The sequence below is a fragment of the Myotis myotis genome, unplaced genomic scaffold (assembly GCF_014108235.1).
Source record: "Myotis myotis isolate mMyoMyo1 unplaced genomic scaffold, mMyoMyo1.p scaffold_m19_p_3, whole genome shotgun sequence".
Classification (NCBI taxonomy): domain Eukaryota; kingdom Metazoa; phylum Chordata; class Mammalia; order Chiroptera; family Vespertilionidae; genus Myotis; species Myotis myotis.
Window position 1 is genome coordinate 191601786 of NW_023416335.1, and position 14279 is coordinate 191616064.

The 14279-nt window shown below is 41.0% G+C and overlaps 1 protein-coding gene and 1 pseudogene across 1 annotated transcript; one reads left to right on the forward strand and one right to left on the reverse strand.

Moving 5' to 3' along the window:
- Positions 1–5718: 5718 nt before the first annotated feature.
- NANOG (Nanog homeobox) lies at positions 5719–11164 on the reverse strand. Its single transcript, XM_036299035.1, is given in 4 exon segments — positions 5719–6123; positions 6260–6346; positions 7606–7874; positions 11014–11164. Coding segments are annotated over 4 exon segments (912 nt in total).
- LOC118649711 lies at positions 8693–9407 on the forward strand (annotated as a pseudogene).
- Positions 11165–14279: the final 3115 nt, after the last annotated feature.

The window sequence follows — 14279 nt, forward strand, 5'->3', positions numbered from 1 at the left end:
CACCACACACACGTCAGAGAGATGGGTCATCAGAACATTGCAACCCTTTTCCCCCACTTGCACCCTATCGTAAGTGCATTAGTATGACCCATCGCATGCCCCATGCTTCATGCCCTGTGCTTAATTAATTTGCTTGTGGCATCTCAGTTTGACCTGTAAGGTGTGTGTGTGTGTGTGTGTGTGTGTGTGTGTGTGTGTGAGAGAGAGAGAGAGAGAGAGAGAGAGAGAGAGAGAGAGAGATTTTTTTTTGTTCAATAGCTTGTCTGGTAGTGCACATGGAGGTAGTGCTATCTTTAAAGTTATTTTCCAGGTAGTTAAACCTTCTAAAATTCTCAAGGGCACTTCCTTCTAGGACCACAGAGTTGGTAACAACCACCCAGATACCAGGAATCCTTTAAGAAGAGACTGACCACCAGCTGCTGCTTCTTTTTAATCAGGTTACACTTACACCTCACCCCGAGGAACCTATTCAAATGCCTACATTTCGGTGTCCTTAGTCAACCAACTTCCTGTCCCGGAAGCTTTTGTCTGACCCAACTGGCTTCTTTATTTAACAAATTCCCTTTATCTCCCGCTTGAGGCAAAGCTCACTTGGCCCTGGGAGCAGGAAAAGCCCTCCCCCACTTCCCTACCTCCGTCTGGCAGTTGTCTGCCTTTACCTTGGGTTTGCAGTCACAGCCCTACTTTTCCCTGTAGACACCAACTTTTCTGAAGAATAGCACGGTTATTTTGAACAGAATTAAACGTGTCCTTTACCAGAGAATTGGGTGCTTGAAATTCACTAAGCAAACTATATATTCCTCCCACTTCTGAGCTTCGAATCCAAACTATGGAAGTCAGAAGACGCCGCAAGGCAACTCAATCCAGTGTGCTTGTTTCCTTCAAGGACAAACTGAAATGGAAATGCAAGCTGAAAATCAAGACCCAGTGATTTTTAAAAGCTAAAATACAGGGTGGGGCAAAAGTAGGTTTACAATTGTTTGTATGGAAAATAATACAATAAGTAAGAATACAAGAATAAGCTCTGTTTTAAGTAGTCACAACTGTAAATCTACTTTTGCCCCACCTTGTATAATAAGGTAGCTAAAATAAGACATTGGAAGTAACCACCTTTTGGGAGGAGACTGGAGAGAGCAAGATTTTGAAGAGAAAAGATGGGAGAGGATGGCAAGTGAATTTATAATTACTTTTATTTTTACCTTGTGTCCTATTGTACTAGTTTATAGTCTGTTAAGTCTGTGACCAAAAGAGAGAAGCTGAAAAGCTTTGTACTTCTCCTAATTCATTTTGGCAAGCCTCTTCCAGCTTTTATGGTGGCTTACTTACCCAGATGGTGAATTTGGCTCTAATATCTATTAGCTTAATTCTCCAAGAGCAACCTTCTTAGATATTAACTATAAATGTTTAAGTTTTTTTTAAAAAAAGACTAAAACTTGTGTTTTTAATTACTATTACCGCATAGTGCTTTAATAAATTAGCTAGTTAACAGAATAAAGTGCCAATCCAAAAATAGTGTGCAATTTCAAGTATGAATTTCAATTTCTATTTCTTATGAAAACATTTTTTCCATATTTTAAAACATCTGTCTACATGTTTAAAATGACAAAATGTTAGTAGCAACATAATTTTTGGTGGCAAGTAACCAAAACAGAAACAACTTAAGTTGTGTTACATCTGTGATATGATATACTCTTTATACAAATTAATTTTAAAATTTTTAATTGATTTTAGAGAGTGAGAGGAAGGCAGAGAAATATTGATTTGTTGTTCCACTTATTTATGCATTCATTGGTTAATTCTTGTATGTGCCCTGCCACAACTTTGGCAAATCAGGATGATGCTCTTACCAACTGAGCTACCTCGCCAAGGCTGTACTATGATATATTCTTAAGTAGAAAAAGCAGACTGTAGAACAAAATGCATGATATAATTCCATATTTGAATAGGGAGAAGTGTGCTGTAATTCTGTTTATGTCATGTGCATGCATGAAAGTGTCTGGAAAGACATCAATGTTAACATGATGTTAACAAAGTTAACTGCAATGATTTTGTTTTAATATTTTATTAATGGTTGTCGGGTATTTTTTTTTTTTTTTTAAGGGAATGACTAAGTCACACTGAGATGTTAAGAAGAACCAAAACTTAATCTTTCTCTTCTTTAGCTACCTGAATTCCATTCATTTTTTCATATCAGAAATGCTTTGGTAGAGAATATTCGAGGAAGAAACCATCTCAGCCTTGGCTAATATATTTAGGGAAAATAGGGAATCTTACTATTTTATAATGTAATTACCAATACTTAGATTCTTTCAAACAAATATATTTCTAAATTCTAACATGCAAAGAAGTTGAAGATGTGATGCTAAAACAAAAAGTTTTGAAAAGAGTGTAAGGCCTGAGCACACATTGTACTAGTGTGTGACTCAGTTGATTGATCGTCTTCTCATTCACCAAAAAGGTCACAGGTTCCATCAATGTCTCTCTCTCTCTCACATCAGTGTTTCTCCCTCTCTTTTCCTCTCTTTTCTCTGAAATCAGTAAAGAAAAGAGATACAGAGAGAGAATATATGGTATAATCCTGTTATAATATATCCATTAAAATTCACATGTAAAACCACCCATATACAAAATAGCTGCAGGAAATGTTCATCACTGAATAGCCATTTTCACTAGAATCTCTTTATTATGTATTTTCGCTATTGCTTAAATTGTTTTTAACAGCATATTTTAGTGTTGCGATCAGAATGTCTGATTTTATAAAAAATAAATCAAAATGTTCTTTGATTTTGGATTTTACTATCCTCTGCCTTGATTTTTCCATCTTTACTCTAATAATATGTACCTTTTGGGTATAAGAAACAATAAATGAATGGCACTTCCATAAATGGCTAATTTCCAAAAGTAAACTATTAACATCAGAAATCAGTCTTTTGCCCACTTTTCCTTTCAGTCTTATTTTCCCTTTTCTCCCTTGCTTTCCTTTTTCTTCTTCAGTATCTAGCATGATGCTTTGAAGTTGATAGGTGCTCCTGTCCTTTTTGCCACTCTCAATCTTTCTTAATTCTTAACCATTTCTTGCGTATTCCCAACTTAATCCAAAGCAAACACAAGAAGCAAACAGGAGCGTGTGTGTAAAATTGTACCATGGCATGGTTTAGTACTGGGCTCTAACACTTCGGTGTGTGTGTGTGTTTAAATATATTTTTATTGATTTCAGAGAGGAAGAGGAGAGGGAAATAGAAACATCAATGATGAGAGAGAATCATTGATTGGCTGCCTCTCGCACACCTCCACAGTGGGGATCCAGAATCAAAACATGACCTCGTTTCATAGGTCAGCACTCAACCATTGAGCCACGTCGTCCTGACTGGACTCTAGCACTTTGTAATAACTATTTTCCCATTTCTAGACTGTGGTTCACCTTTCAGGATTTCCTCAAATTTGTTGTCTTTTATGTGTATTTATTTAGAGCTAAGAATTTTATAGGAATGTTAGTGACAAATTACCTTTAAAAAGAAAAGCTCTAGTTTAACCTTTTCCTTCACTCATACATCTAAAATATAAGTGAAAAGGGCAGGTGGCAGGAACAGATCAATTATTTTCAAAGTCAGAATCAATTCTCCTTGAATTATAAGACTAAATAGGGGTGACTTAGAAAATGGCATTTTCATCGTTCAATGAATGCTTTCTGTTTCAATTATCTCCTGGGTCCATAATATAGTACATGGCACACAACTCAAAAATCTGACAGCTTAAAGGAATAGCATGTTGTCCTTAAGATTGGCAGAAGTTAATTATCCCTGCCTTCTTCTTCTGGGAATTGTCTAGATAATTGGGTTGGATGAGATTATAGAGGAACACTGGACAATTGGGGACACCACGAGGAAAATGACCAAGAAAACTGCTCTGGCTATTCTCTGCATCTCTGATGCTCCAGAGAACTGGAAGTTTCTATGGAGCAAAAGGCAGAGTAGTGAATGAACATGCCCCCAATCCAATAAATTTAGGGCAAGCCTGGATGAGGAAAGGACAGTAAAAAGGGGATTATTAGCATACTTTATAAAGGGCTACTTAGATCCTGAGAACATAATTTACCTGAAAAGAGAAAAATCTATTTCAAATTAGCCCTAGAATTTATTTATGTATTGGTCTCTGATCCTTTTTTCTTCAGTGTTAACATCAATACACTTACAGAGCCATACATAAAAATGACATATTAAATTGTGCCTAAACCCTAGTCGGGTAGGTGGTCTACAAATTTAATTGTCAAAAATAAAAGTATTTTGCCCTATCTGATTTGGCTCAATGGTTAGTGCGCCAGCAGATGGACTAAAGGGCGCAGTCGAGGGCACTTACCTCGTACCTGGCAACCTATGGATGTTTCTATCTCTCCCCTTCAGCTCTCTCAAGGAATCAATGGAGAGGGTATCCTCAGGTGAGGATTAACCAAAAATAAATAAATAAAAGCACATTATTTTTTAAATGTTTAAAAATAAGCTTATGCCTGGCAGGTGTGGCTCAGTGGTTGAGTGTCGATCTATGAACCAGGAGGTCATGGTTCCATCCCCTGTCAGGGCACATGCCCCGGTTGCAGGATTAATCCCTAGTGTGGGCGTGCAGGAGGCTTCTGATCAATGCTTCTCTCTCATTATTGATATTTCTATTTCTCTTTCCTCTCTGATATCAATAAAAATATGTATTTTTTAAAAATAAGCTTCCTTCTGGCAGGGTGTAATTACACTGAAGAGCAATCACAGAACTACTCATGTGTTTCAAGTTGACATTCTAGTATCTGCCTCTCCCCTCTGCTGCCCTTCATTCAGCCCCTTCACAGACCCAGGAGCTCTGCTTATGACGTTCCAGATCTTCCATATGTGTCACTCTTCTTACAACTGAAAATGACCACCGATTGTAGTTTCACACACAAGGAGGGAGTAAGTTTGTTCAGGTCTAATTAATCAGTCCTAGCATCATATCCTGGTGACCTTTCCTTTGTTCATTTCTAAGATAGCAAGCTCTCCAAAGGCTAGAGAAGATTTCAGTTAACCCCCCCCACCCCCAATAAAAAATCCAATAAATACCCATGCTTAGCAAATTTTTACTTATTATCAGACCACTGGGTGAAATCAGGGTAGAGCCAACTAATGGTAAAATAGAGGTTTTATTTATTTGTATGTAAACTTATAAACCAACCAGCCAAACTGGTATTATTGTCATGACAGCAAAATACAAAAGACATCTTCTACAAATACTTGAGTAATAAACAAATTAAAGGTTGTAGTAAAACAGCAAAAGGGGCAGAGGAAATCAGTGAAGCATATTATAGCTTAACCATTCACCTGAATTGAGGATTTTAACAAGCCTTCCAATCCCAGAAAACATGAGTAATCCTTCATCACACACCTTTGTTCTTTTACTTTCTATTTTTGAAGTTAAGATTCTAGATCTAGAGTTATCCAAATACTAGATCTAGTATTATATCTAATTATCTATAGCCAGAGGCATCTGTTATCATTTGTCTAACAGCAGCAAGACTACAGAAGCCTTTTTACTTAGACTCCAATCATACCTGACCCCCACCCTCCGAATTGGCACAGTAGGCATAATGAGAAGCAGCATATCAAGGCAGAGATACATAGAAAAATCCTAGGAGAGGTAATACAGCCACTGCCCAAACTGAGATTGAGTAATATACCCATCATCACAATATGTTCATGGCTATGTGTTCGTGGACTCAGGCTATATGCTCATGGAATAATCTGGGAATGAATCCGTGGATTGCTGGGTACCGTAATACTTAGGGGCTTGCAGAATTGCATCATAGGTTTCCCCAGCAATTTCCAAGGAGGCCTCCAAATCACTGACAGGATTTTGCTGGAACTGGATCTGGGGCTGCAGGGCTTCCTCTCCATAACTAAGGAGTTGGTTGTTCCAGGCCTGGTTGTTCCAAGCCTGATTATTCCAGGCTTGGGGACACCAGGTCTGACCATTCCAGGCAGGGTAGTTCCAAGATGGGCTGGTCCAGGAATGGTTGCTCCACATGGAAAGGTTTCCAGAAGCGTTCACCAGGCATCCCTGGTGACAGGAGGAGAGGCCCAGGTAGTCTGTAGTTGCTGAGCTCATCTGAAAGAGAAGGAGGGGTTAACTGAAAGGGTGCAGGAACATCAGAATCGTCCCCGGCTGGGGTTTTATGCTTCAGCAATAGACAAAATCAGAAAGCCACTGAAAGGGAAAAGCAGAATAAATACGTTTCCTTTACCTGGGTCACACGGTGGCTGTTCTTTGGCCAGTTGTATTTCTGCCACCTCTTACATTTCATTCTCTGGTTCTGGAACCAGGTCTTAATCTGTAGAAAAGCATAAAATAATAGTAATGCAGATATGCTAGGGATCAAAGAATATTGTTAACATTTTTTCCCCCTGACAATCAATTACAACTATCTAAAGCTCAGGAATAAAATTTGGATTTCTAGTGTCTTTTTAAAAATCATGAACCAATATTCTATGAATGAATTTCCAAGCCCCTCAAATCAGTTGGCTGCTTTTTGTATTATAAACCTAACCAGACAGACTGCAACTCTACTAACCAGAAAGTGCAATGCACAAGTGTCTATTCATTTCCCTTTGGTTTACCCATGCCATTGGTTACAGTTAATGGTAAACTGTTTGCAATAAAAAGTGCCCCCATATGAGCACATTACATATTTCATGATAATAGTGGTATTTTAATTCAGAATTATGAAACATACAATTATTTAGAAAATATCACATTGTATTGCAGCACACAGTAAACTAAAATTTCCATGTTGTTTATAAACTTCAGTTAGAAAATGAGATCACAGAGGGACAAGAATAGTTATACCTGTTATAAAATCATGGAATAGAGAACTTTCTAAGTATGGCACCGATGATTTAAAAAAACACACACACCATAAAATATTTTACTGGCCCTGACTGGTTTGGCTCAGTGGATAGAGCATTGGCCTGGGGACCGAGGGGTCCCGGGTTCGATTCCGGTCAAGGGCATGTACCTTGGTTGCGGGCACATCCCCAGTGGGAGGCAGCTGACTGATGTTTCTCGCTCATCAATGTTTCTAACTCACTATCCCTCTCCCTTCCTCTCTGTAAAAAACCAATAAAATATATTTTAAAAAAATTTCACTGAATATAATACCAATAAATGTATGAAAAAATAAAAATGTATGAAAAATGATTAACCTCATTAGAAATCAAATGCACACAGATGAAAAACAAAAGATGCAATTTTTACTTTAATAAGAACCAGTGTTGGGGTTAGGGACTTCCTAACCTGGAAGATGGGAGTATATACCTCTTTTGATTAAGGCAAAATTGGAAACATTGTCACAATTTTGGTTTGTGCAACAGGGGGAAATGTTAAATAAATTGAGACACAGTCATACAGTAGACTGTTTAATGAAAGATGGTTATGAAATATGTTACAAAAATCCCATTTTCATGTTAAATTATTGGGGTTGGGGGTTTGCATAGAAACAGAGTGCATAGAAAGATGTTAGCAATGCTTATCTGCAAATTAGTTTTCTTTTTTTAATTTCGTATTGCAAAGACAACAGCAAAACAGCCTCACCTGTTTGTAGCTAAGGTTCAGGATGCTGGAAAGTTCTTGCATCTGCTGGAGGCTGAGATACTTCTGTCTTTGAAATCTCTCATTTAGTACACAGAGCTGGGTCTGTGAGAAGACGGTTCGGATCTTCTGTTTCTTGACCTGGGCTTTCTCCTCCTTCCCTGTCTCGTTCTCTACAGAAGTAGGTGGTGTTGTGCTGGGACTGCTGGGACTGGTGGAAGAATCAGGGCTGTTCTGAATAAGCTGGTCCATGGAGGAAGGAAGAGGAGAGACTGCTGGGAATAAAAATGACACTTTCCTCTAAAGCTTTTTAAATATTAAACTTGCAAATTTATTATTTTCTTTTTTTTTTTTTTAATTTCAGAGGAAGGGAGAGGGAGAGAGAAGTAGAAATAGCAATGATGAAAGAATCATCATCAGCTGCCTCCTGCACACCCCCATACCGGGGGATCAAGCCCACAACCCGGGCATGTGCCCCACCAGGGAATTGAACTGTGACCTCCAGGTTCATAGATCAATGTTCAACCACTGAGCAACACTGGCTGAGCACAAATTTATTATTTTCAAAGCACTTTTAAAATCCTCACAACCTCAGAGCTAAGTAGAGACAATTCCTAAGCAACCCGAATAATAACTTGCCAACCTTTGCACAATCCAGTACGTGCACCAGCGTCACCACTTTACATACAATGGACATGGCTAATAATAATGGATATGGCCAACACAAAGGACATGGCTAATATTGCCGGGGAAGAGTGGGACCCAAACCTCTTTGACAACACCCTGGCTATTCAAAAAGGTCAAAACAGATTACTTGACTCCCACCTACAGTGTCCCATGGTAACTTCCTTTTGTAATTTTAATTATTATCTACATAATTTTTAAAACCAATCATCAGCTCTTTCAAGCCAGCACTGAGCCATGGACATCTCAGGACAACCCGCACATGCACCCCAAGACAGGGGGCAAGAGGAAGCCCCACCAGGAGAAGTGAAAATAGGAGCTGAGACGCCCTCTGCCAACACTATGATTGACCCCTCTCCTGCCCCCCCATAAACACACCGTCTCACTTTGGGGGAGGCAGCAAGTGATGTGCCTTGAGGTTGGACATGGGCAACTTCTCCTGGGACTCAGTGTTGTACGCGAAAAACAAGGATTACTGATGTTGTCTACAACACATCCCAACAACGAACTGGAACCCACCAAGACCTTAGTAAAGAAATGCATGGTGCTCATTACAGCACATCAAACCGACAGTGGTACGGGTACCACTAGGTACCCGCCCCTGGGCCAAGTTAAGGAGAAAGAGAATTAAAAAACAACAACAACAAAAACGACCAGAGAGCTCTCTTCCTCGGAGGTGGCAGCCATCTCCTGCTCAGCACCAAGGCTGCCCTCAGACCCCTCGTGAAACCCAAGATTGTCAAAAAGAGGACCAAGAAGTTCATCCGGCACCAGTCAGACCGATATGTCAAAATGAAGCGAAAATGAAGCGAAAATGGCGGAAACCCAGAGCCATTGACAATAGGGTGCATAGAAGATTCAAGGGCCAGATCTTGATGCCCAACATTGGTTATGGGAGCAACCAGAAAACAAAGCACATGCTGCCCAGTGTCTTCTGGAAGTTTCTGGTCCGTAACATCAAGGAGCTTGAAGCGCTGCTGATGTGCAACAAATCTTACTGAGCTGAGACTGCTCACAACGTCTCCTCAAAGAACCGCAAAGCCACTGCGGAAAGAGCAGCCCAGCTGGCCATCAGAGTCACCAATCCCAATGCCAGGCTGCACAGCGAAGAAAAGGAATAGATTGTATACACATTGTATTTGCATTAACGAAATCATAAAGTTCTGTCGAAAAAACACACACACAAAAAAAAAAAACCCGATCAGAGAAAACTCAGAAGAAATATGGTAAAGGAGAAAGAATGCCAGAATCATCTGTCTTTTAGAGAGCAGTTCCAGCAGGCTAGCTCCTGCACGCATCACTCCAAGCGCAGGCCAGTGCGGCCGCGCAGAAGGCTCTGTGCTGGAGGGCCAGGAGCTGGGGCGCCCGCTGAGGAAAAGCAAGACCCAGGAAGGCAAATAAAGCCTTCCTCCTGTCTTAGCTCATGGAATCCAGGTGTTTATTCTAAAAAACATAAAATAAAAATATAAACCAATGATCCGACTCTGGAAATCCTAAAGTCAACAGTTTACTCACCATTTCTAAATACCAGGACTAACAGGACACGTGAATTTCAATAGGCTTCCATTTCTACCCCCAGACTTTGTCCTTTTTTAAAATTTATCTTTATTGTTGAAAGTATTACAGCTGTCCTCTTTGTTTTTTTCCCCCTCATTTACCCTCTCCACCCCAGACTTAGTCTTTATTAGCTCTGAAACCTCATTTCCAAAATTATTCCTCCCTCACTCAGTTTATAGTTTTTAAACTATTATTTTTTAAATCCTCACTCAAAGACTTTTTTTTCTTTAGTGATGAGAGAGGGAGAGAGAGAGAGAGAGAGAGAGAGAGAGAGAGAGAGAGAGAGATATCAGTTGCCTCCTCAGGTACCCCAACCGGCGATCGAACCCGAGGTCCACCGGTGCACGGGACGACGGTCTAACCACTGAACACACAAGGCAGGGCTAAGCTATTGTTTTGTTCTATGTTAAAAGTGGCACTCTTGGGTAAAAGTTGGTTTAACTTTTTCATTTTTAACAAACTGATCTCTAAAAGAAAAAAACAAATGGTACCGGCTTTAAGTATCCCCAGCATTCCCCATACAGGTTTGGAAGCCAAACTGGGTATCACTTACAAACTCTAGCCACTTTGACTATCAGCAGATTAAATTATCCAGCATAAAGTGGAATGAACACTTCTTGGGGATTGAGGAGATGTGAGCATCACACGTGCTCACAGAGCTGTAGAAAGGGAAAACATCTCAGCAAGGTGGCATTTGTATAATTAGCCATGCCATTCCTGGCATTCCAGGAAGAGACGGACCTGGAAGGGGACGCTCACCTCCAGACACCCTGCCCCCGACCCCAAGCTGCGCTGTTCCCACTTCTGACTTAGTAGTATTTACTGTTACTGTGTGTTCGGACTTAAGCATCAGTTTATTTACCACACGTATTTGTTTTCACTGTGTCTGCGCACAGACGTTCTCAAACATGCAGTATACAGTTGATCGGAGTTCCACGTCCCCAGTCTCAGCCCACAACCCGACACCTGGCACACAGGTGAAAGGGCATGCGCCACTGAATTATAACGGAAGGAGAGGTGTTGCCAGGATCAATAGATAATGACACCTGCTTCTATAAATGGGCTGTAATTGCTCAAGAGGGAAAAGGACGACCCTTGCCCACCACCCCCTTTCTTTCTTCCCTTCTCCCTTCAGGAACTCAGACTGTTGAGGATTCCGTTTTTTCTTACCAGCCTCTGCGTGGAGTGTCTCAGCCGATGACATTGGCAAGGACGCATAGTTTTCTTCAGGCTCATAAATCTCAGGCACTGGTGAAGGCTCCCTAGAATTGGATGGTTCGGAGCAGGGCAGGCTTTGGGGATAAGCCGAATCCACACTCATGTTGCTGGATTGGAGGAGAGAGAAAAAAAACACCAAAGAGCTAGATTGTAAGAAAGACCCAGGCTTCAGTATTTAGCTAGAAGAGCATAGAGAAATATGAAAATCTCCAGATGTAAAAGTACCAAAAAGAGGGGAGGAAATGGGTCAGCTTTGCAGGGACAGGACCCAACCGGTCAATTTTGCAAAAAGATGAAAAATCTGAAGGCTCCCGATTTATAAAGGAGGCTCAACCAAATTTAGGCCCGCCCTCTTCTGGCAGCCCCACACCCACACACACCCTTGCGAATTCTCGGTTAATCCTGTCTGCCAGGCTCACCAAGGCCATTGTAATGCAAAAGGTAGCTGCAGAGTAACCCAGACTGGGAGGGGAAGGAGAAAACTGGGGCCACCGGTGCAACGAACCCAGCAATCATATATTTCTGGATTCATCACGTTTCCACCTTTTAAAATCAAGGATGCACCTCCAGCTCCTGAGGCTCATACCTCAGGTGAATGGAACTCCCACCAGGAGAATTAATTCCTTGATCTTTAGACGCCTAGAAATCGGGCTTGATATGCAGAAGCTTCCACTGGCTCCAGTTTCCTCTTTGACTCACCCTGAGGTCACAATAAAACACACATTGTGTGTTAAATGGATGGCAAAAATAGCACTTTGTTTTCAACTTCCACTGAAGTTGCTTCTTGTTTTTTAGCTTTCAGAAAGACGAGTTAGTCCTTCCAAATGGGGTGTTGTCTGGTTCTCACCGAAAGCCAGAGGAGAGAAGCGGCAAACGGCTAAGGCTCTTTGGTGACCTGTTAGTAATTATGCGCGTACTATTACCAGGGAAGATTTTACCTTTGTGTACACGCGTTACTGGATAGAATCCTGGTTCAGCCACTTTAAAAAGGCTCAGTTTCCTCATCCATCAATAGGGACAAAAGTACCTTCTCTGTTGCTGTAAGAATTAAAAGTGCTAAACGGTGGCTGCTAATGGAAATTGCACCAGGATCCTGTGCCCATGACCTTCAAGATTGAAATTACCTTTTGTAGTGATTTTTATTTAAATCCAGTGGCAAGGTGATAGAATGAAAGCACCACCTTTTAATTTTGCCCGGGGAATTACTCGATGTAAAATAATGAGATGTATTGACCACCCCAATTGGAAGGAGTTAAAGAAGGACAATCTGTAGGCAAATGATATTCCTATCGTGGACTTGCCGAAGTGTTTGTGATAGGTTCCTTTTAGACTCAATGGTTGCCCTCCTGTCTACCCCTTTTCCCCAGACAGTCATCATTTTCGGGCTTTCCCCTCCCCTCCGCTGGGTCCTTCTTTAGTCAGCTTTTTCTCCTCTGGCCTGGCAATCGGGTCATGTCCTCCAACCCACACTCCTTCCCCACACGGTGCTTTTTGGTATGCCTTCCGAAGGGACAGTCTTTAGAGTTGGGTTCCAGCACTAATATATTTATGACAACGATAATAACACTCTACAGCAGCGGTTCTCAACCTGTGGGTCGCGACCCTTTCGCGGTCGAGCGACACTTTCACAGGGGTCGCCTAAGACCATCCTGCATATCAGATATTTACATTACGATTCATAACAGTAGCAACATTACAGTTATGAAGTAGCAACGAAAATAATTTTATGGTTGGGCCACAACATGAGGAACTGTATTTAAAGGGCCAGAAGGTTGAGAACCACTGGTCTACAGCTTTCAATTTTCCTCCCCATTTCCAAACTCAACATCCAAGAAATTTAAGATTTCTCCCCCTTTTTCAACCTCCCACCCCTACAATAAACCCTTAGCAAATCGCAAGCATATATTTTCCTAAAATACAACTCTTGACTAATTGCCCCATGCACTCTGCTACTTGGGTCTCCACCTATAGCTGCTGGCTCTGCGCCTGTGCAAGCTGGGTGTGGTTTTTTTTCCCCACAATTCAAAGATGCTAACTTGTGAACCTAAGAATATTGCCGGGTCCAAGCAAGGGGGTGGAAATTCTATGTAACCTTTTCTTTGTCTTTGCAGACCACCATTCTGGAGCAGGAGGGTCTGGCATAGGGGAGTCAAGTGCAGGGTGGGTAGAAAGACAGGGTGCTTCAGGCAGATAGCCTCTGTCTCATTAGAAAAAGGATAGGATTTCTTTAAAAGGGAGAATGCGAGGTAATGGATGTTAACTAAACTTATTGTGGTAATCATTTCGTGACATGTACATATATCAAATTCTTATATTGTAAACCTTAAACTAATTCAATGTTATATGTCAGTTTACATCTCAATAAAACGGGGGGGGGGGGGAATAAATAAAGAGGAGCACCTGACTTCCTGGCTCTCAATTAGCAGTTTGGCAAACGAGAGCGATCAAGGTCACCAGGCTTCGTTTTCCCGCAGCTCTCTAAACTGCGGGTACCAGCAGCTTTAAAGTTCTTTGCTGATGGGGGTCTCTGCATGAAAGCCCGGGACAAATTCACCCCACCCCCCCGACCCGTGTCCCATTGTATCTAGTGGAAGAGCCTCCGGAATGAAAAACACAAAGGGAGGGGTGGTAGCTAGAAGGCAGACTTACTGCATTCTTTGCCCAGGAAAGCAATTTGAATAAAGCCGAGAATGCTTCAGAAGCTGTCGGAGACCTTGGTTTTGTTTGGGTAGACTGTATGGGTGGGGGAGGGGTGTGTTATAATGTGCTAGAGTCCACGGCTGCAAATGTAAGTGATTCAATGAAACCCTTATTTTAGGTTTTATAGGCACACGTCGCAAATAATGTGGGTTCCATTCCAGACCACCACAATGAAACAAATGCCACAATAACACGAGTTACACACATTTTTTGGTTTCTCAGTGCGCATAAATGTTACATTTACTCCATTGTCACCTATTAAGTGTGCAATAACGTTGCAGTGTACATACATTAATTTAAAAATGCATTTTGCTAACAATGTTAACCATCATCTGAGTGTTCAGCGAGTCATAATCTATTTTTTTAATTCTCTTAAATTTTATTTTTTTATTGAAGTAACATTGTTTACAACATTATACACGTTTCGGGTTTTCAACATTAAAATTGAACATCTATGTGGTCTACATCATGCTCACTATCAAAAGTCTAGTTTCCAGCCATCACCATACAATTGAGCC